Raw genomic sequence first — 17,458 nt, forward strand, 5'->3', positions numbered from 1 at the left:
TATATATATATATATATATATATATATTTATCATATTTTCTGATTTTATATATATTTCATTACGACATTATTATGAAAATCAGAAAACTTATCTTCGGACACCTGTTACACGTTGTATTTTTGTGTCGTTAATTATCGCTTTTCAAGAATAAGTACAAGTGTTTCACGCATTCAATTAATTCAATTAATATCTTTTCAATTAACATCCTCCATTTTTTGCTTGCACTTCTCGTTTCAGGCAACCTTATAGTATCTCGCTTCATCGATTTTTCTCTGCTCCTAAAGTTGGTAATCAGAAGCCGCGGCCGGGCTGTACATTCAACCGATGATTCAATACAGATCGACATTTGAGCTCTCACGGCGAAAGTTGCGCGCGCGTAGGTACATCGGAATTTTATGTCCTGCTCCCGCACTAAAATGCGGTCCGGGAACCGCCGATGAGAGATCGTATCTGGGGCTACGTTCTGAGCTACGCACGGCTTAATTCAAATGCGCGCATTCGAGAGTATTAAATTTACGGCTTTTCCAAAATCCGCTCGTAACCCTCATTACAGCTCCTCTCTCCGTTTTAATGGCAGTCCTGCTTATAATGGCGGTAAACGCTTTTATTGCTGGAGTAGATGCCACTCTCCGCTGACAAAATTAATTTTATACCTGTCCATTAATGTGGAGGAAGAGGCCCTCTAATCATCCGTGAGAAGTAAAATATAGATAACGTACGCGCCGTTCCCTTGTGTCTGCAGAATTGCACAGATTAGCCGTGTATAATATATATATATATATATATATAAAATAACATTATGATATCGGATCTTACATTTTCGTTCTCTCTTTCCGATCTTAAAAAGCAGATAGGTAATCGTATTTGTTTGCAACTATTATGTGTGACAAAGCGAACTTCATTATTCTTCGAAACTGTAAAAAGATCAATTAGTTGAGAGGATGAAGTTACGGAGCGAAGTCAGAATGTGAATTTTTCAAGCGAACCTTGTAAACACGGAACGCACGTTTTGCAGACACGTTCGATTCTTCACACCATATATTTCGTTACGGCGAAATAAATTTCGCGTTAATTTACGCGCGGTAATTAGCGACGCGAAAATTCGAAAATAGGATGATGCGGTCGTAATTAAACACCGGCATAAAAGGCTACACGCCGCATTATATCTCATCATCGCTCGCAAAATCCGTTTAATGTTAATTTCAAATTAACGTAATACCGATGTTTATTCTTCGCAAAAATTCCATGGCGACATCCACCCTCCGCTCCGTCCTCCACCCCGGACGGATCTCATTTTAATAGATTTCGCGGTTAACAAATTTCGCAGAATCGCAGCGCTCCTGCCGGACACTGCAAGATAAAAGGGAGATTATGTCCACTCCAAGTGCATACAACTCCGCATTCATGTCCCACATTTTATGCTAAGCATTATTTAGTAAATGCAAAGCTCGCAATTTTCAATATCATATCGCGGGGATTAAAATCACGCACCTCACAAATTCTGCTAAACGTAAAATTTCAATATGCTAAAATTTAGATAACTATAATGGATCTCTGTGTGCACACGAATGTCGCAAACGTCCTTCGCCGTAATCTTCGAGATAAATTTTTATTCGTATGCAACCGTATGCATAGGACGTCTCTCGTGAAAAAAATACGCGCAGTTAAAAAGAAGAAAAGTATAAAAAAAAAAATATATATATATATATATATATATATATATATATATTCAACTGTACCGTGCATTACGACTGAAAATAATTGTAGCGAGCTTCGTATTTCTATAGAAATCTTTGCGTAGGGAAGTATGAAATTGCATTGCGTTTTTTTTCTAACGATCGCAAAAGTAATTTACAAAGTTAATTTAATCGCGAAACGAAAAAACGTTTCAATCCGAAAGTGACTTTAATATAATGCCTGTGTTTTTTTTTCCTTCCTGCAATTTTATATAAATTAATAAATTTCTTTGTGTAATTTAATATAAATTAATAAACTTTTCGTTTAATTTTTATTTCTTATTATATGCGCGATGCAGCGTTAGAAACTGGATTAAATTCTATTATAATTACGCACGCGCGAGTTGACGGTAAATTAATTTTTAAATTGAATTAATATCTAGCAAAGTTTAAGACGGATAGAAAAAAGTAAAGTGCCGGGAGGAAGGGAAAAAAGATAAACTTGTTTGGACGCTAGGAGTGACATTCACGCTGCACACATGCCTTTTTTACAATGGGAGGCTTGCTTACAATGGGACGCGATTGCTTACAATGGAGATGTCACATCGATGCGGAATTATCGATAGAAACAAACGCGAGAGAACATGTGAGCGACTATGTCAACAAAGCCTCGAAGGTTATTCAAAGCTCTGCTGTACCTGTGGACTCTCAATCTCATCCCACTTCTTCGAACGATGATGTCATTGGTAACACCGTTACACGCACATACACGCGAGCGCGCTTTTATTTTAATTGAAACGTTAAATCAATCACCGCGTTCGGGACTTCCATCATTTGTATTGATACACGCGTCAATTTAATATCGCAGGGAAAATATCATTTCTTGCGCAAAAACTACATATCGCATTATACATAATTTCATTATTTTCAATTAAACCCGAGACCAAAAAAAAAAATTGTTTCGACCGTGTGGAAAGAAAAGTTATTATCTAGAAGCGTTTATTTTTAAAGCGGCCTGTGATCTAACAATAAGTATATACTTCTGTCACAGGAAAAAGAAGAAGTTTCGGATTTAAAATAAAAAATGTTCTCCATTTTCAGTAGTTTTCCCATCTCAAAAGATGACAAGCGGAAGATAAGCTATCAGGTATCACGCGACTATACGCTGGATGTTGAAACCACCTATAACTCCGCGCTCCGTGAGTGGCTCGTCGCGCCGTCGCGTCGTAAGAAAAACGACTCGACGTACGTACGTGTTTACGCGGCATCAGCTGTTGCTCTCTCTCTCGCGAACAGCAGGCTGCTGTGTCGAGAGTCGCTCGTTCGCAATTCCCGTTGCGCCTGTGTACACCGCCGGATAGACGTGCAACGAACGATACACCCCTCTCATGATACGCAATTATCGCGGCCGACCTTTCCGCGTGGCGCGGCATAACAATCAACGTTCTCGAGAGAGAAAGAGAGAGAGAGAGAGAGAAAGAGAGAGAGAGCGAGAGAAAGAGAGTTACTTTTATCTCCGGGAGCGCCGCGATGCGCCGCGTGTGTTAGCGTTATCGATTCTTCCCGGCGATCGCGTTTTAGCCGGCGATGTTAACGCAACGATGTCCGATAAAGAGCCGAAGACGCAACACGACGACGAGAGACCCGCAAACTCGAGTATGTAATATTGATGAACCGGCGATTCGCTGCGGCCGCTGCCCGTTTCAGTTTAATGTGCGCCAATATTATTCGTATACCGTTGAGTGTGTAGCGCGCCGTGCGCGCCTTTGATCACGTGGCTACCGCCGCCACCACGGGGGGCTTAAAGCTGCGCGCACCGATAAGAGCAAATACGAAAACGGCAAAAACTGAAGCCACTCGACTGTATCGTACGGACGATCCCTTAATGTAGGCCACATATACATACCTTTGGTAAGAAGTTTTTAATATTCTCCCGCGGTCTCTGTGTCACTTCCCCCCCTCCCCATCCGTAAATATTTTTGCGAAGAGATTTTTTGTTTCCCCGCTTCACAAGTGAGCGGGAGGAACGCTCAAAAAGAAATACACAGATTACGTTTATCTCAAGTCCCTTGTACAACGTATATATAATCTCGATCTTCATAATCAATTTCTAATTTTTGCAAAGGAAAATATCGTCGCGATGTTTATTCACGACGAAATTAAATTCGCGTATCTCGCGGGGCTCCTTGAAAGAGACGACCGTAATCGCGAATAATTTTTGCTCGTTTGAAAGCGCCGTGGAACGCCGGGGAGAAAAAAAAGGGGCAGAATGAGAAAAATGCATTTTTCCCTCGATGCGAAGTGTACAAATTGTTATCCGTTGATTGCAAACGAATTAATTAAATTCTTCGCTCATAATATAATGCAAGATTAAATTCACGGAATGCTTCGACGTCAAAACTGCGTTCGATTGCGTTACCTTTTTTTTTTGCGGCGGGCGTAAAAATGACGTTGTTAATAATCATCGATTAGGCAAAAATTCACGGGAAAAGACCGCGCTCTGCGCGTTTCGACGTTTTCGTATTAATAGCAATCAACGTGGATGACGAATTCGGAGCTATTTTTAGTCTCCTGCGCCTTATACCAATTTTCCGTCGCATAATTTGAGCGCCGCGAGGCAGCGGCCGGGAAAGCAATAAAAGAATAAGATCGGACACGGATAAATTCGTTAAAGGAGTAATTCCGAGCGAAACTCGTATAACGACGTTAACTGTTTCGTAAGCATTGTCGCACGTAAAGATGCAGAAGAACGCTTTTAGTGTTTCACGTCAATTGACATTCCGAATGCAACAACCCGGGCAATTTTAGCTCCGGGGCGCGTCGGAGAAAAGGCGGAAGTTCTCTCCGGAGAAGAGAGTCCTCCGCGACCTCCTGAAATTTTACTTAGTTTTTACTTAATCCCCGCTCGCGACGAGAACAAAGTCATTTATAAAGCAAAACGGAGCGGAATGTACCTCTTTTCCTTTTAACTGCACCTGATATGATATCTTAAATAAGACGTGCGAGAAGATGTACGAGCAAAATTTAGCTCGCAATCAATCCCCGAGGTGCGCTTAATGGCGAGAAATTCTGATATAAATCACAGAAGTCTCCCCCGCTGTACAAGAGAGCCATTACCAACGAGGACGAAAATATCGTATTATCGTAATCAAGAGTGAAATGTCATTAACGATATCCTTTCGTTTCACATCGCGGATGACTTCATCGCGCGGGCATAAAGGGTGGCACACACGCGTGCGGTACACTACCCCCATTCAATAAGCGTATCAACGCGATTGTGGAAAACCCTGCACGACGGCCGGAATGCGACTGATTGTAACGCGATGGTAACTAAATATAAAATCCCTCCCGCCGCTCTTTTGTATTCCGCCGTGTGTGTTATCCGGATACTGAATCTTGCACATCAATCGATAGACCATTATTCAACCGAATGCCGAATAACTCATTTATTGCAAAAAAAAAAAGAGGAAGGAGCGGGCTCGCGCGCGGGAGCATCAGCGGGCCCCGCCGCCGCGAATCGCTTTCATCGATTTTACGGCAATCGGAATTCCGCGGCCCGATAAAAGAATATAATCAAGAGTACCGACGACGGTATCAGATACGGGCGATATCGCGCGCCGCGTGGTTCCGATCGAGCGCGTAAACGGCGTTAAGTGATCGGTGTTCGCACCGATTGCGCCCGGTATTCGGGGCGCGCGTTGTAAAAGGCGACGGTCGCGATTGGCAATTACGTTTTGCGGAAGAATGAGGAAAAGAGAGGAGGGGGGAAAAGGGGGGGGAGGGGGAAGAGATCGGCAACGCGCGCGCAACCCGGTCGCCGTCGCTTGCACGGATCACTAGCCCGCGAGCCCGCATGCAAATTGGGGCTTAATTTGTTCGTTAGCGCGCTTAGCCCACCCCTCCCCCTCCCCCTAACCAAAGAAAAGTTAAATTAAACTAGCGGAAATTCCGCGGCCAGCTCCGTGCCGGCGATCCATATCTACGGGTCTTCAAATCTCAACCGCGTATTCCGCAAAGCGTATTATACCCGATGGGGGAAAACCGATGAAAATTCAACCCCACATTATTGTTGTTCGAAGAGCGAACAACAACGAATTGTAAGATATACTAACGAGGATATCAACGAGCATGCAATCGATAGATTTTTTTATTTGGATTTTGACTCTAATTTAAATTTTTGCCGTGTGTGCGTATGCTGGGGTATATGTTGTGTGCAGCGCGCGCTCCGCGTTTTATTTCCATGGTGTCGATTTTTTATCGACACCGTGGTATTTGTATCACGCCTCACGAACAACACTTTATCTTCTGTTTCAAGCGGACATGAATTATTAATATTGCCCGTATAAAAAGGTAGCTGTACACACCGTATCGGTCCTTATTCATCGTCGCGCTTATCTGTATGCTGAATTAAAAATCAACTCTCGATCTTACACTTTCCACCGTTTGCTGATATACATGCAGAAACCGCGCGGGACTATACACCTGCAATTCTCGCGAAATTTTATAGCCGCCTCCGGTTTTTCTTCCACCCTCCCCCCCCCCCCCCGCAACTATGCAAAGAGAAAACCCTCTTAAGCGAAGTGGGTGGTAATATACGCGCCGGAGTCCTCGGAATGTTTTAGGTCGAAAAATAATTAAACACCGAAGGAAATTTTCACGAAGTGCACGGAGGGTAAAGAGCACGGCATTTCCGCGGGGTATAACAGTCTCGGGCGCGAAATGAGAAAATGCTGCGGGTGTCCCCCCGGTGGGACCACGGTGCCACGTGCATTAGGATACACCTCGTATAACGTCCACCAGCGTTCTCCACGTAACCCACAAAGCGCGATCCGCCCTCCTCCCGTATATATATACGTGCACGCTCAAAGAAAACCTTCGATACGAGAAACGATCGCGTTGCACAATACGGCGAAAGCAATTATTTCCACCGCGCTCGCTCGTGAACGGAAAGGCAAGCAACGCGCCCCGCGCGCCCGGGCGGGCCAAACGAGAGTAGCAAGCGAGATGACGCGACGACCGTGACGCGATTTCGTCCGCGCGCGTATTGCTGTTACCTTTGTGCATACACCCGAATTTCGGGGCAAACGTAATACAGGTTCACGCGCTTTTAACCGTTTGGCATATGTTGCTGTGCGTTACGTTATGAATACACATAAGCGCGCGCGTCACTCTGCACTCACTGCAGAAAGAACGGCATACGATATTGCGAAAAAAAAAAAAATAAATAACGAATATAATTGTGAAATTTTTTAAAATATTGATGTAACTCCTCGAGAGGTTAATATTTTTAATAAGTAATATTAATGAGTGGCATCAAAAAGTTAATTAGATTAATCAATTACCGGGCTTTTTGAAAAATATAATTTTCACTCTTTAATAAAAAGGCGTCTTTAATTTAAGGAGAGATTCAAGTTTGAATAAAAAAATTATTATATTAAAAAAAAATGAAATAAAATTTAACGAATGAAATGAAAATAATCGCAGGATTATAATTATTAATATATATTAATCACTATATAACGAAAATCCTTTTACGTTTTTGTACCGTCATATCGTGAAAAGAATTTAAGCCAATTCAATTGTTCTAACATTATTTCTGTAATACAGTTACATTTTATATCTCTTAATAACGCGAAACTATCGACAATAAGCTTTCGTGTTTTTAATACACTGTTAATACAATTATCGTTAAATGATCCAATTTCCAGTTATTAGCAGAATGTGATAAAATTGATATTAAAGATTTCTCATTAAGTAAAATTTTCTCCATTGTGTCATTTAATTTCTTGATATTTATTACCAGTTCTTTGTCTATTACTTCTCGTAGTATTGAACTTTGTATTGAACTAAACTTATTTTCTTTTTTAAGAGGAAATATCGTTAGGTAATATATTCCTACCGACGTAACAATCTGATGACCCATTTGAGTAAGAATATTAACCAGTTCAGTTCCTCAACAAAAAATGACACGAAATTTTCGTAGAATACTATAATATCTCGGCTATTTCCATATTATGTAAAATACATGTTTCTAGTACAAACCGGTTCATTCAGAGCCATTATCTTATTACTATCAGTATTGAATTACCATATTCAATGCACGCGTTCAGTACAGAGCCGACGGATTACAACGGACGTTTCTAAGCCATGACAGTTTGAATTTGCAAGTGAAAAATTTTCACAATTGAGAACTATACCGCGACTATAAAATTTACGAATTTGCCAGCTGTAAATTATCGCGGTCTCGCTCGGGGGGAATTGAATTGCAGTAATAATACGCACAAAGGCTGAAAATGGAGGAGAAGGGAGGCAGGGTGAGAGAAAATCATTAAACTCGTCAAAACCCACAATGAAATGTATCGATTAATTCTTGTCCCGTTTTACGATCGCCTCTCCATAGAAACTAGGCAACGCGCAAGGATCGCCGCGTTTAACCGTGACGCAACGAAATACCGTTTAATTATCATTCATTATCTGCATTATCTACTAATTACGCGAACGCGAACGTAGAAATCGTTCCCAGCGGTGTGCGCGACGTGAAAGATCAGGCGAAAAATCATGTGAAAATCTGTATTATATATATATTATATATATATAAAAAGTGTGGGTGTGTTTTATAATTACAAATGCATATTTGTGTTTTCAGAAGAAATACTCAAATAATATTCGCGAGCGAGCGAGAAGAAATTGTCGTGGAACAACCGTGAACATACAAGTTCCGTTTAACGTGCGCGATTTTATGGCTGCGTCGCCTCGGATCGTAGCTTTTTCAATTTTCTCCATGGCAAACAACTGAAATAACCAATTTTGCGACACCAGTCCATCACAATCTTTTAACCATTTTCCGAAAATGGCAGAACGTATAGGCACTTATAGATAAATGCGTATTTATACATTATACGTGGAAAGAATAATTTTGCTAAAAGATCCTAAAATTTAGCTGCGGATACAGATTTGAAAATAATTAATTTTTATTGTACCACTAGAATAATTATGTGGAAAACTCAAACTAATAGCTAAAATGTCAATATTTTTTACAGCATTGCTCAATAATATCGAGTTTTCAGCATAATTATTTTGATGGTCCAATAAAAATTAATTATTTTCAAATCTCTATCCAGTTAAATTTTGGGATTTTCCAGCAAAATCGTCTTTTCTGCGTATATATAGGAATAGATATTTTAAATGATTACAAATATATAATTCGTAAAATTAGCTCTTCGCGTTTAATTATCACCATTTTCCTCGAATAATTAAAATTTATATTAGAGAGCGAAAAAGAAATAATCGTGGTGCAAACGATATTAAATTTAGTATAAATTGCGCGAAAGATGTTAGATATCTATATATATAATGTTTGAATTACAGCTGAAAATATATCCCTGCTATTTGTCGAGATTCAATAAGGATTTCACACGATAATTACGTATACTTGATGTGCAAATTTCTATTTCTTTTTACTCCTGCGGTTATATAATATGTGCAAATTGGTTACGACTGAATACGCGCATGTGTGCAGAAATGTGAAAATTATTAAATTAAAACTGAAAATTTAGCGTCAATTATTCACTTTGCTTTATTACAACAATTCATTTTGTAATATCAAAAGTCTTCAATGTACTGCGTGTGTTTGGACGTTTTTTTATTTCAATGCAATATACTTTACATCTTTTAGATGCGTTTCTCTTTGGTAAATAACGGTATTTAGAGAAGTGAATCGAAAACAAATACAATTTTCGTACTTCTGAATCGTGAGTCTCTTTCACGACAGGCGCTTCAGCTGTTCTTATATTTCAAACTGATGATGTCCATTTTAAGTTTACGAAGATGTAACAATTCCTGCACTAATACACTTCGGTCGTAAATGGTTCTTCAATTAACTTCCGGATTTTCTGCGACAATTTTATTAGAATTGACTGTAAGGAACATCGAGTAATTTACGACTTAATTATCGAACTACTTAAGATGACAGATGAAAGGAATGAATATAGTAGAGCCAATTTAAACTCGCTTTAAGAATGTTGCTTTTGATGTAATCTTTCCTCATAAAATTCTACATTGCGTTCTCGTTAACTTATACTCTCTTCGCTAAACTCGTACCTCGCTAAACTTAAACTCGGAATACAGCCGAGAGTACATTTCACGGATAGACTATTAAAATTGAATTATTAATCTTACGACTAATTTATGTACGTAAGCGAGATCAGTCTATTTTATACAAGATTAACTGTTGCCGAATTTGGGAAGAATGACCGTTCTATATATGTTTCGATCAATTTGATTCTCGCGTTTTTGTCGTCTGCGGTATAAGAGACAGTTATGAAAATTTTAGAGTTTCTAGTTTATATACAACAGATCATTGAATTTGTCTGTATACGGATAATAGCTCATTTGCAATAGCAGCTCCAAAATAGCTAAATAAATGCATTAGTGACGAGGGGAGAGGGGGAGGGAGTAGGGGCTAAAATACCGCCATCGCCGTTTCGTACTGAATAATCGAAGGGAGTTTCAAACTCGACGACACAGGCCGGGGATTTTTCCTCTCGCGCGAAATTCGGGGCCGGAGGAAAAAGCGCTTTCGACGGGGCGCCCGTGGCGCGACGACGCGGCAACGTGCAGCTCCCGTAGGTACTGGCTTTTAGTTTACGCTCGCGCTAATGGTTTATTGACGCGACCGACGCGTCCAAGTTCCGACGTTTCTCCGCGGTGTAAGAAGATTACAACGTAACTTCGTCCCAAGTCGGCGGGGCACGTCATCTACGTGCGCGCTCCCAATCGACTCCGGCGCGGCGCGCGCGATCGAGGTACGCAACGGTTGACGCAATCTCGTTACGTCGTCGCCGGTGGAAACAATTCGAGGCATTTCGGTACCTCCGGAATGAGGAGACCCGAAGCTCGCGCTCGCGCGGGTTGTCTGTCAGAACATCTAGTTTACGGGGCGGCGGGGGAGATCGAAATTAAATGTGTTCATCACATCCGCAGTGCGGGGAAGCGAAAATCGCGTTTCCGCAACGAAATTATTAACGGAAGCGTGTCATTAAACTGACGTCGCGCGAAATCCATTTGTTGGAATTATCTCCCTCCGATACACTCGCCGCGCGTCTCCCGCAAAACGCGGAAGTGCAACGGAGCGAGCGAGGGAGGGGCAGGGGGAGAGAGAGAGAGAGAGAGGACAAAGAACGTTGAAGAATCCTCCGTGATGCTCCGTTTTATCTTATTAATGGAACCGTCGCGGGGTAAGTCGCTGAAAAATTCCGTACAAAACGTTCCGTTGCCGCACGCACAGCTGAGGTATTAGCGGAAAGAGTATGGCTACCTGCAGGGAGGAGAGACGGAAGGTGGGACGTGGGAGGAGGGAAAGAGTATTATGTACCTTCGACTTTATTCGCTTTACCCCGACAATGCGAAAAAAATCAATTTTCCGGATATCCCGTTGGCTCTGGTCCCCCTTCCATTGTATCACTTATTGTCCACCGGTCGTACATCGATCGCGGTAGAAGGGATGCCCTGCGGTCTTGGAGCATCTTTTTGAGTTGTCGCCCGAGGAGGAGCGCTCTCATTCCGCGATTTATCAACGTGGAAGACAGCGATCCCGGGTTTCCATTTAATCACACGCGAGTCGTACACGCGCCATGTATACGCGTTGCCATTTTTCTCTCACGCGAAGACGCCGCGGCTCTTCCCCACTTATCGTCACAATTCGCGTTTTTGAGAGGAGAGCAGCGGCGTATTTTCCTCCCGCGGATTAAGTGCCCGCGCGCAAATGAACAATCCACGTCCGTCGACCGTCGTTTAACTTTCGTTTAAATTTCGAAGTGCGCTCGCGAACTCGCGCGTGCAACGTTCGAGATAAGGGAACGTATACGGGAATTTTACGTTCTTCGTAGCAAAATTCCCTGCGTTCGAGTTACTGCATAGATAAATTATGTATAGACTTCCCCCACGGCAAACATTCATTTATACGTTCTTAGATCACTTATGCAGTGCAGTCGTATGAGTGTCTGATGACAAATAGAATAGATTTGTTGCTTTTCCAATCGCACATGCGTATGCACTGCACTCGCCTGTTTATTATTTATGACATGTCCGCAAAGCAGGCTCGCAGATGTTTGTATAAATAATACTATATTATGTTATTCATGAGTGATACAGTCGGTCATTACATCCTAATCAGCGGCTCATAAATGTTCGAAAAATAGACTCGAGCGGATTTTAAGTATAATTAATCCTTCCTCTTGAAAAGCGTATTTCAAGCCGGATGAAATAAATCATACAAATCTTTTTTTTGTTTTCAAGTGAACGTTACGTTTCTTAGAGTCACTGAGAAAAATGTTCTTATTAAACCAACAAGACGTATCAAGAATGCATTTTAGTGAGATCAGACAGAAACGGAATTCCGGTTATGATAACCAAAAATTCTATTTAATCTCACTAAAATGCGTCATTGTTGATATCTCTTGGTACAAGAACATTTTTCTGAATGCTAGATTATTTGTTATAATAGATACGTTCTTCAATCCTAATTAAATTTATGTCTCAACCGCGCGTTTATATTTGTAATATACATACACACACCTCTCAATTTATCTTACAATATTATTATATATTCAAAACGCCTCCAAGATTTATTCGCGCGTCCAAACGCGCTCGTAATTCAACAACGAAAACTGTTATCGTTACACCGGGCATGGACCCTACCGAGGCAAGGGTCTCCCTATACGAAAACTTCCAGCCGGCCGGCAATTTCGCCCCCGATGCGAAATTCATTTCGAAAATGGCGGCGACGCGGCCGCGGAAACGCCGCCTCTTCTCTTCCGTATAGTAATGCCTTCCCGTTCCTACTCACCTATTTTACTGATGGTCCATCGCCACGACGACTTCCTGAGGGGCCGCATCGTCGGATTCGGATGGTCGACGGACGGTCGAGAAAACGGGTCTCTCTCTCTCTCTCTTTTCTTCTTCCGGGCTGCTTCTCTACCCTTCTATGAATTCCACCTCCAATTTTGCCGTGGACGAGCTACAGGCTGCTGCTGCTGCTGAGTTCACGAACGATCCGCACGCGCGATCTCACGCACACCATCGCATAAGACGTAAGTCCGCTCGGCGGTATATAGGTATCGCGCGCGCACACGCGTCGGTAAGGACGAGACGGGCGGGCAGGGAGGATGACGAAAGGAGAGCTGGAGCGGGAGGGAGGAACGAGAAGCGGGGCGAAGCGAGGCGGAGTGGAGTTAGCAAGGTGAAGCTCGACTTGGAACCGCGCCGCTACTCCGTCATATCGCGGACTTTTTCTTCCTCGTTGTACAGGAGCCGGGAGCGTTGCGTCACCGGCCTCCACGAAGTCGCAGCCGAACGATGAATCGTCCTGTATATATACAAATGCGCCATATAAACTCCCTCGGCCGAGTTCCCTCTTTTCCTTAGCCTGGCTCAAGGGCACCCGACGCGGTGCGTAGTAAAAAAGGACATTCCCCCCTACGAGGTCCCGCATGCCCGTTTCGACCAGTGTTTTTCAACCGGCGGAGCCGCGTCGACCGCGTCTTGCGCGCACGTGTGTGTGTGTGTGTGTGTGTGTATGTGTGTGTGTGTGTGTGTGTGTGAGTGTGTGTGTGTGTGTTTTGTGAAATTACTCCATTTTCTTTCCCGATCGCTTCGACATTCAACAATGAAATTTAATTTCGAGTCTTGCCACAAATTAGCGAAAAAGAAATATTTGTCACGTTTATTTAACTATATATTGCCGGAATGCGCGATACATTGAGGCTTTTACACACTTGTCGGTGAATACTTCCCTCGAATTCTCTCTGTTCTCTCCTTGGACAAAAAGGAAAGCAGTTTTTGTTTTTGTTGAAAGAAGGGAGTTGAGAAAATTAAGTTTACCGGACTTTTCCGAATCCGAAGAGGAATTGAAAAATCCCGGTTTCGTCTGCAATTTTCCGAACGAAGTTAGCGGCGCGAAGTTAACGGCGGCCCCCGAAGATTGAGTTCCCGCGTGAAATTTCGTAATCGAGCGAGTCCCGAACGCGAAATTTCAGGCGGTTAGCTCGGCCGATTGATTCTCCCCGCGATATTCACCGGCGCGAATCGAAAGTTTACGATTAGAAATCGACCGCTTGCGTTGCGCGCGGATATGAATTGCGAATTTGGCGTTGGTCCAAAGACCGAGGCCGATAATCGTGAATCGATCTCACCTCGCGAGTTACTTCTAGGAACAGATTGCGAAATCCTTATATGCGCGCGTGATGTATTCCACGACGTGCATTTGATAAATTTTGAAAAGAAAAAAAAAAGAAACGCGTCGCCGAGTTTACGTCCCCGTTACGAATTATTGAGACGAATTTATCGAGTCTGCACAAACTCCTCGTTACGTCAATGAGCTCGACTTGTCGATATCGATCGATAAGATCGACTCGTAAAAGTAAAAGAAGAAAACATTGAAAAGGATAGAGAAAAAAAAAATTCGATATTTTCCAAACAGGATCTCTTCGAGATTCCGCGTGAACTCCGTGGGGAACTCGGTCGCGTCGAGAACTCGAGAATTTCAAAATGGAGAATCCGTTGCCGCAGCCGCAGAGAGGCCAATTTCTCGGCGTTTTACTCGCCGACTTGACGTCGGGACGATCTGAGAAATCGGCGCTCGGTCGGCGCTGCGTCCACCAGCAGGATAAACTCGGAGCGGAACGAGAAATGAATAATGACATACGTCACAGAAGTGCGAATGTAACGTAAACACGTACACTGACAGCGTCCTACCGACGAGGCCTCGGGAGGTTAAAATCGCCGACGCGACAGGTGTATTCCCGCGCGCGTTTCTATCCGCCTCGTAACAATAAATCCACGTAACTTGAAGGCGATATTGAAATCAGTTCCACGTGAACACGTAAGAATTCCGCAACCGGATCTCTATACTGACACCGCAGCGTTATATCTCGCACGAGTACGAAGTCACCTCGACGGCGTCTCGCGCGCAACTGCGAGTGCCGCTCGCCGCGGGATCGGGACTCCCTCGATCGGCGGCTTCGCCGAACTCTCTCTTTCTCTCTCTGACTGCTCCTTCCTTGCTCCGTTGCTTTTTCCTACCCGATTTTCTCGGAAAGGCGCGCGGCGTAGGATCGGTAAAAGATGAGATCTCTCGCACCTGAATCGCTCGGTTGCTCCTTTCTCGGCGACGAGGATTCCACGTAGAAACGACGACGCGATCGGCTCGATCGGAGACGGAGCTCGCGTTCGGAAAATGAGGAGAGTGAAAGCGTGCACAACCCACTCGGACCAAGTCTCACGCTCGACTGTGCGACTCACCGCGCGCCTGCCGTTCTTCACCCTCGGAGTTCGGACTCACGTCACCGTCACGCTCGGCCGGCGAGCCTACGCTTCCCCACGGGCCTAACGCGCCACCGTTGTTAGGGCGCTCCCCGCGTGTAAGGGCTGACTCGAGGGAGGATCGTTTGATAACTTAGGGCAGCAGGACAGGACGTCGTTTAGACCAGTGACTCTCAAAGCGGTTGTTTGCCGCGGGAAATTTCAGAGACGCAGATCTTTCTACGCACTTTGTTATGAAACTGATGCTCGTCACGGCGACGATATGTCGCGCCGGATCGCATCGATCTATAATGAATTCCTTTCACGATACCTAACAGAAGATAAATATTAATTGTTTCGGAGGTTTATTCGGATCGGTGTTTAAGAAAAAATAAATTATTAAGCAGAAAAAAAATTTCTCTTAAACGAATTAAATAAATGTTCTCGTATATAAGCAAGAATACTATAGTTTTCATATAGAAGATTTTTATAGTCTCTTTCTCTTGAATTGCGTAAAGTAATAGGGGAGGTACTTCAATAGAAATTCAATAGCATCAATAAAAATTCAATCAAGACTAAAATCTTCTAAGAAGATTACACAATTTCTTGCTTACACACGAGAATATTTTTTTCTCTGCGTACAGAATCCGTTATGATATAATTGTTTGTTTCTTATGCAATTAGTTAGACTGGCAATTTTGTTATTTTAATTATTTGAGTTAATCTCTTCGAGTCACATTTGGAACTAATTGTTCTTCTTATAGGATTATTTCGATATATTATTATTATATATATCTTTATGTATACCCTGGCTCAACAGACAGGCGTCTAAATCTCTGAAATTAATTTCAACGTGATGGAAACCGTAGAAGAATTTGTTTCCAAATTCTACCCGTCCGATACGCGCGTACAAAGTTACATTTTTCTATGCATATCGAAAATGAGATGTGTTTACGAACGGATTTCGCGATACGCAATCCAGCGGCCGTTGTTGCCGCGTTGTTGACAGCCAACAACGATTTTGCAATAAACGAAATTCGAAGCGGAAGTGTTCATAAAACAGTTCAGGGGGTCGGGGATTTACATTCATAACAGTTTTTTGTTTATTTTGTTCCCGGAAAATATAGGGATGTGATATGCATATAGGGTGTTTCGCGTAAACATACATCAGCAGCGATAAAGATAAATTTGGAGGCGCCAGCGTAAATGAAAAGAATCGGAGCTTCCGTGCCCGTTATCTATTTCTATTAACTTTCACACAGCTGAGTGTTAAAGATCGACAGGAATTGGAATTCGAGGAAATCCGTGTCTAACAAAGCGGCTTTTCCAAGGGACTTTTAATGATCTCTTTTTTTTTCGTCTCCCGGCCTATTACGACAACCGTCAAATTGTTGTATAATTAATGACAGAGCGTGAATCATTTCCACGGCGATAATATCTGTCATACGCGATTTAATGTAGCAATTAATTTCGGAAATGTTTTCATAAATCTTCCGCGAAATTCATAACGGATAATAATACGCGCTTATACATCATCTAACAGTATGACAATTTAAAATCTATCTAAGGGGGGGGATATCTATCTGCACGATCTTGATTTGCCGCATTAATTAAAATCCAGGTGTCCAGGACCCGGGCGCCGCGTTTCTGACAAGCCAATTGAAATTTCGTACGCGGGTAGCCGAGCGGCAGCGGGAAAATTTTAATTTTCCACGAAACTTTTCAGATGTATGCAAAGTGGCGCGAGATGTAAGTTCAGCAAGTTTTCATTTATCCGTGAAAATGGATTTCAAAGATGGCACCGCCCGCGCCGCCCCGCGAATGTAGATTCGCAGTACTCGCTTTCGTACCCGCAAATTGAAAGTTAGCTTATGAAAAAAAAGAAAGAAAAGGGGGGGGGAGACAGACAGAGAGAGAGAGAGAGAGAGAGAGAGAGAGAGAGAGAGAGAGAGAAAGAGAGAGAGAGAAATGCTTCTCGGACTTGGAGATCTCTCGCGGGGCAAACAGACCCGCTGATAAATTATTTCCCGCTTGTTTTGCCTCGTTACGCAAAAATTGTTACTTATTTTAAGCGGTAATCATTCCATCGTTAACCCCGATTGTTTTCCTCTGTTTGGTTTTAGCCACGAAAGCCTGTTAGGTGCAGGGTGGTCCATTCGTTTCTTGCACACTCTGAGTATCTCTCCACCGTCTATAAATTCCCAAGAAAATATTTCGGAAGAGGATTTTTAAAACGTTATCAAGCGAATAAAATTGAGGAGAACACGTGGAAAAAAACAAACAAACCAATTTCCGTTCGAAAAATGTGCCGCATAAAAATTTAACAACATTTCGAACCGTACTTTATTACATATGAATATACAATAAATTTGTATATGCACATATTTATGTGCACATGTGTATATACTGAAAAGAGAATAAACGAGGATAAAAGAATATATAAAAATAATGAAACATAATTATTTTTTCCGATAATTAGTTA

General features: G+C 42.6%; 1 protein-coding gene across 5 annotated transcripts in view; it reads right to left on the reverse strand.

Annotated features, from left to right (window-relative positions):
- LOC105452848 (leucine-rich repeat and immunoglobulin-like domain-containing nogo receptor-interacting protein 1) overlaps nt 1-14,961 on the reverse strand; it is an 86,909-nt gene extending 71,948 nt beyond the window's left edge. The window contains exons 1-2 of one of the 5 annotated variants that reach the window (XM_011694336.1): nt 14,816-14,961; nt 12,524-13,042 (exon numbers count right to left, since the gene is read on the reverse strand). In XM_011694336.1, the coding sequence (XP_011692638.1) occupies nt 12,524-12,572 (49 nt within the window). In that variant the 5' untranslated portion in view covers nt 12,573-13,042; nt 14,816-14,961. The other 4 variants (XM_011694339.1, XM_011694340.1, XM_011694337.1 and 1 more) reach the window with 4 other exon arrangements.
- Nucleotides 14,962-17,458: the final 2,497 nt, after the last annotated feature.

Source organism: Wasmannia auropunctata, unplaced genomic scaffold (assembly GCF_000956235.1).
Source record: "Wasmannia auropunctata unplaced genomic scaffold, wasmannia.A_1.0 LD336026.1, whole genome shotgun sequence".
Classification (NCBI taxonomy): Eukaryota; Metazoa; Arthropoda; class Insecta; order Hymenoptera; family Formicidae; genus Wasmannia; species Wasmannia auropunctata.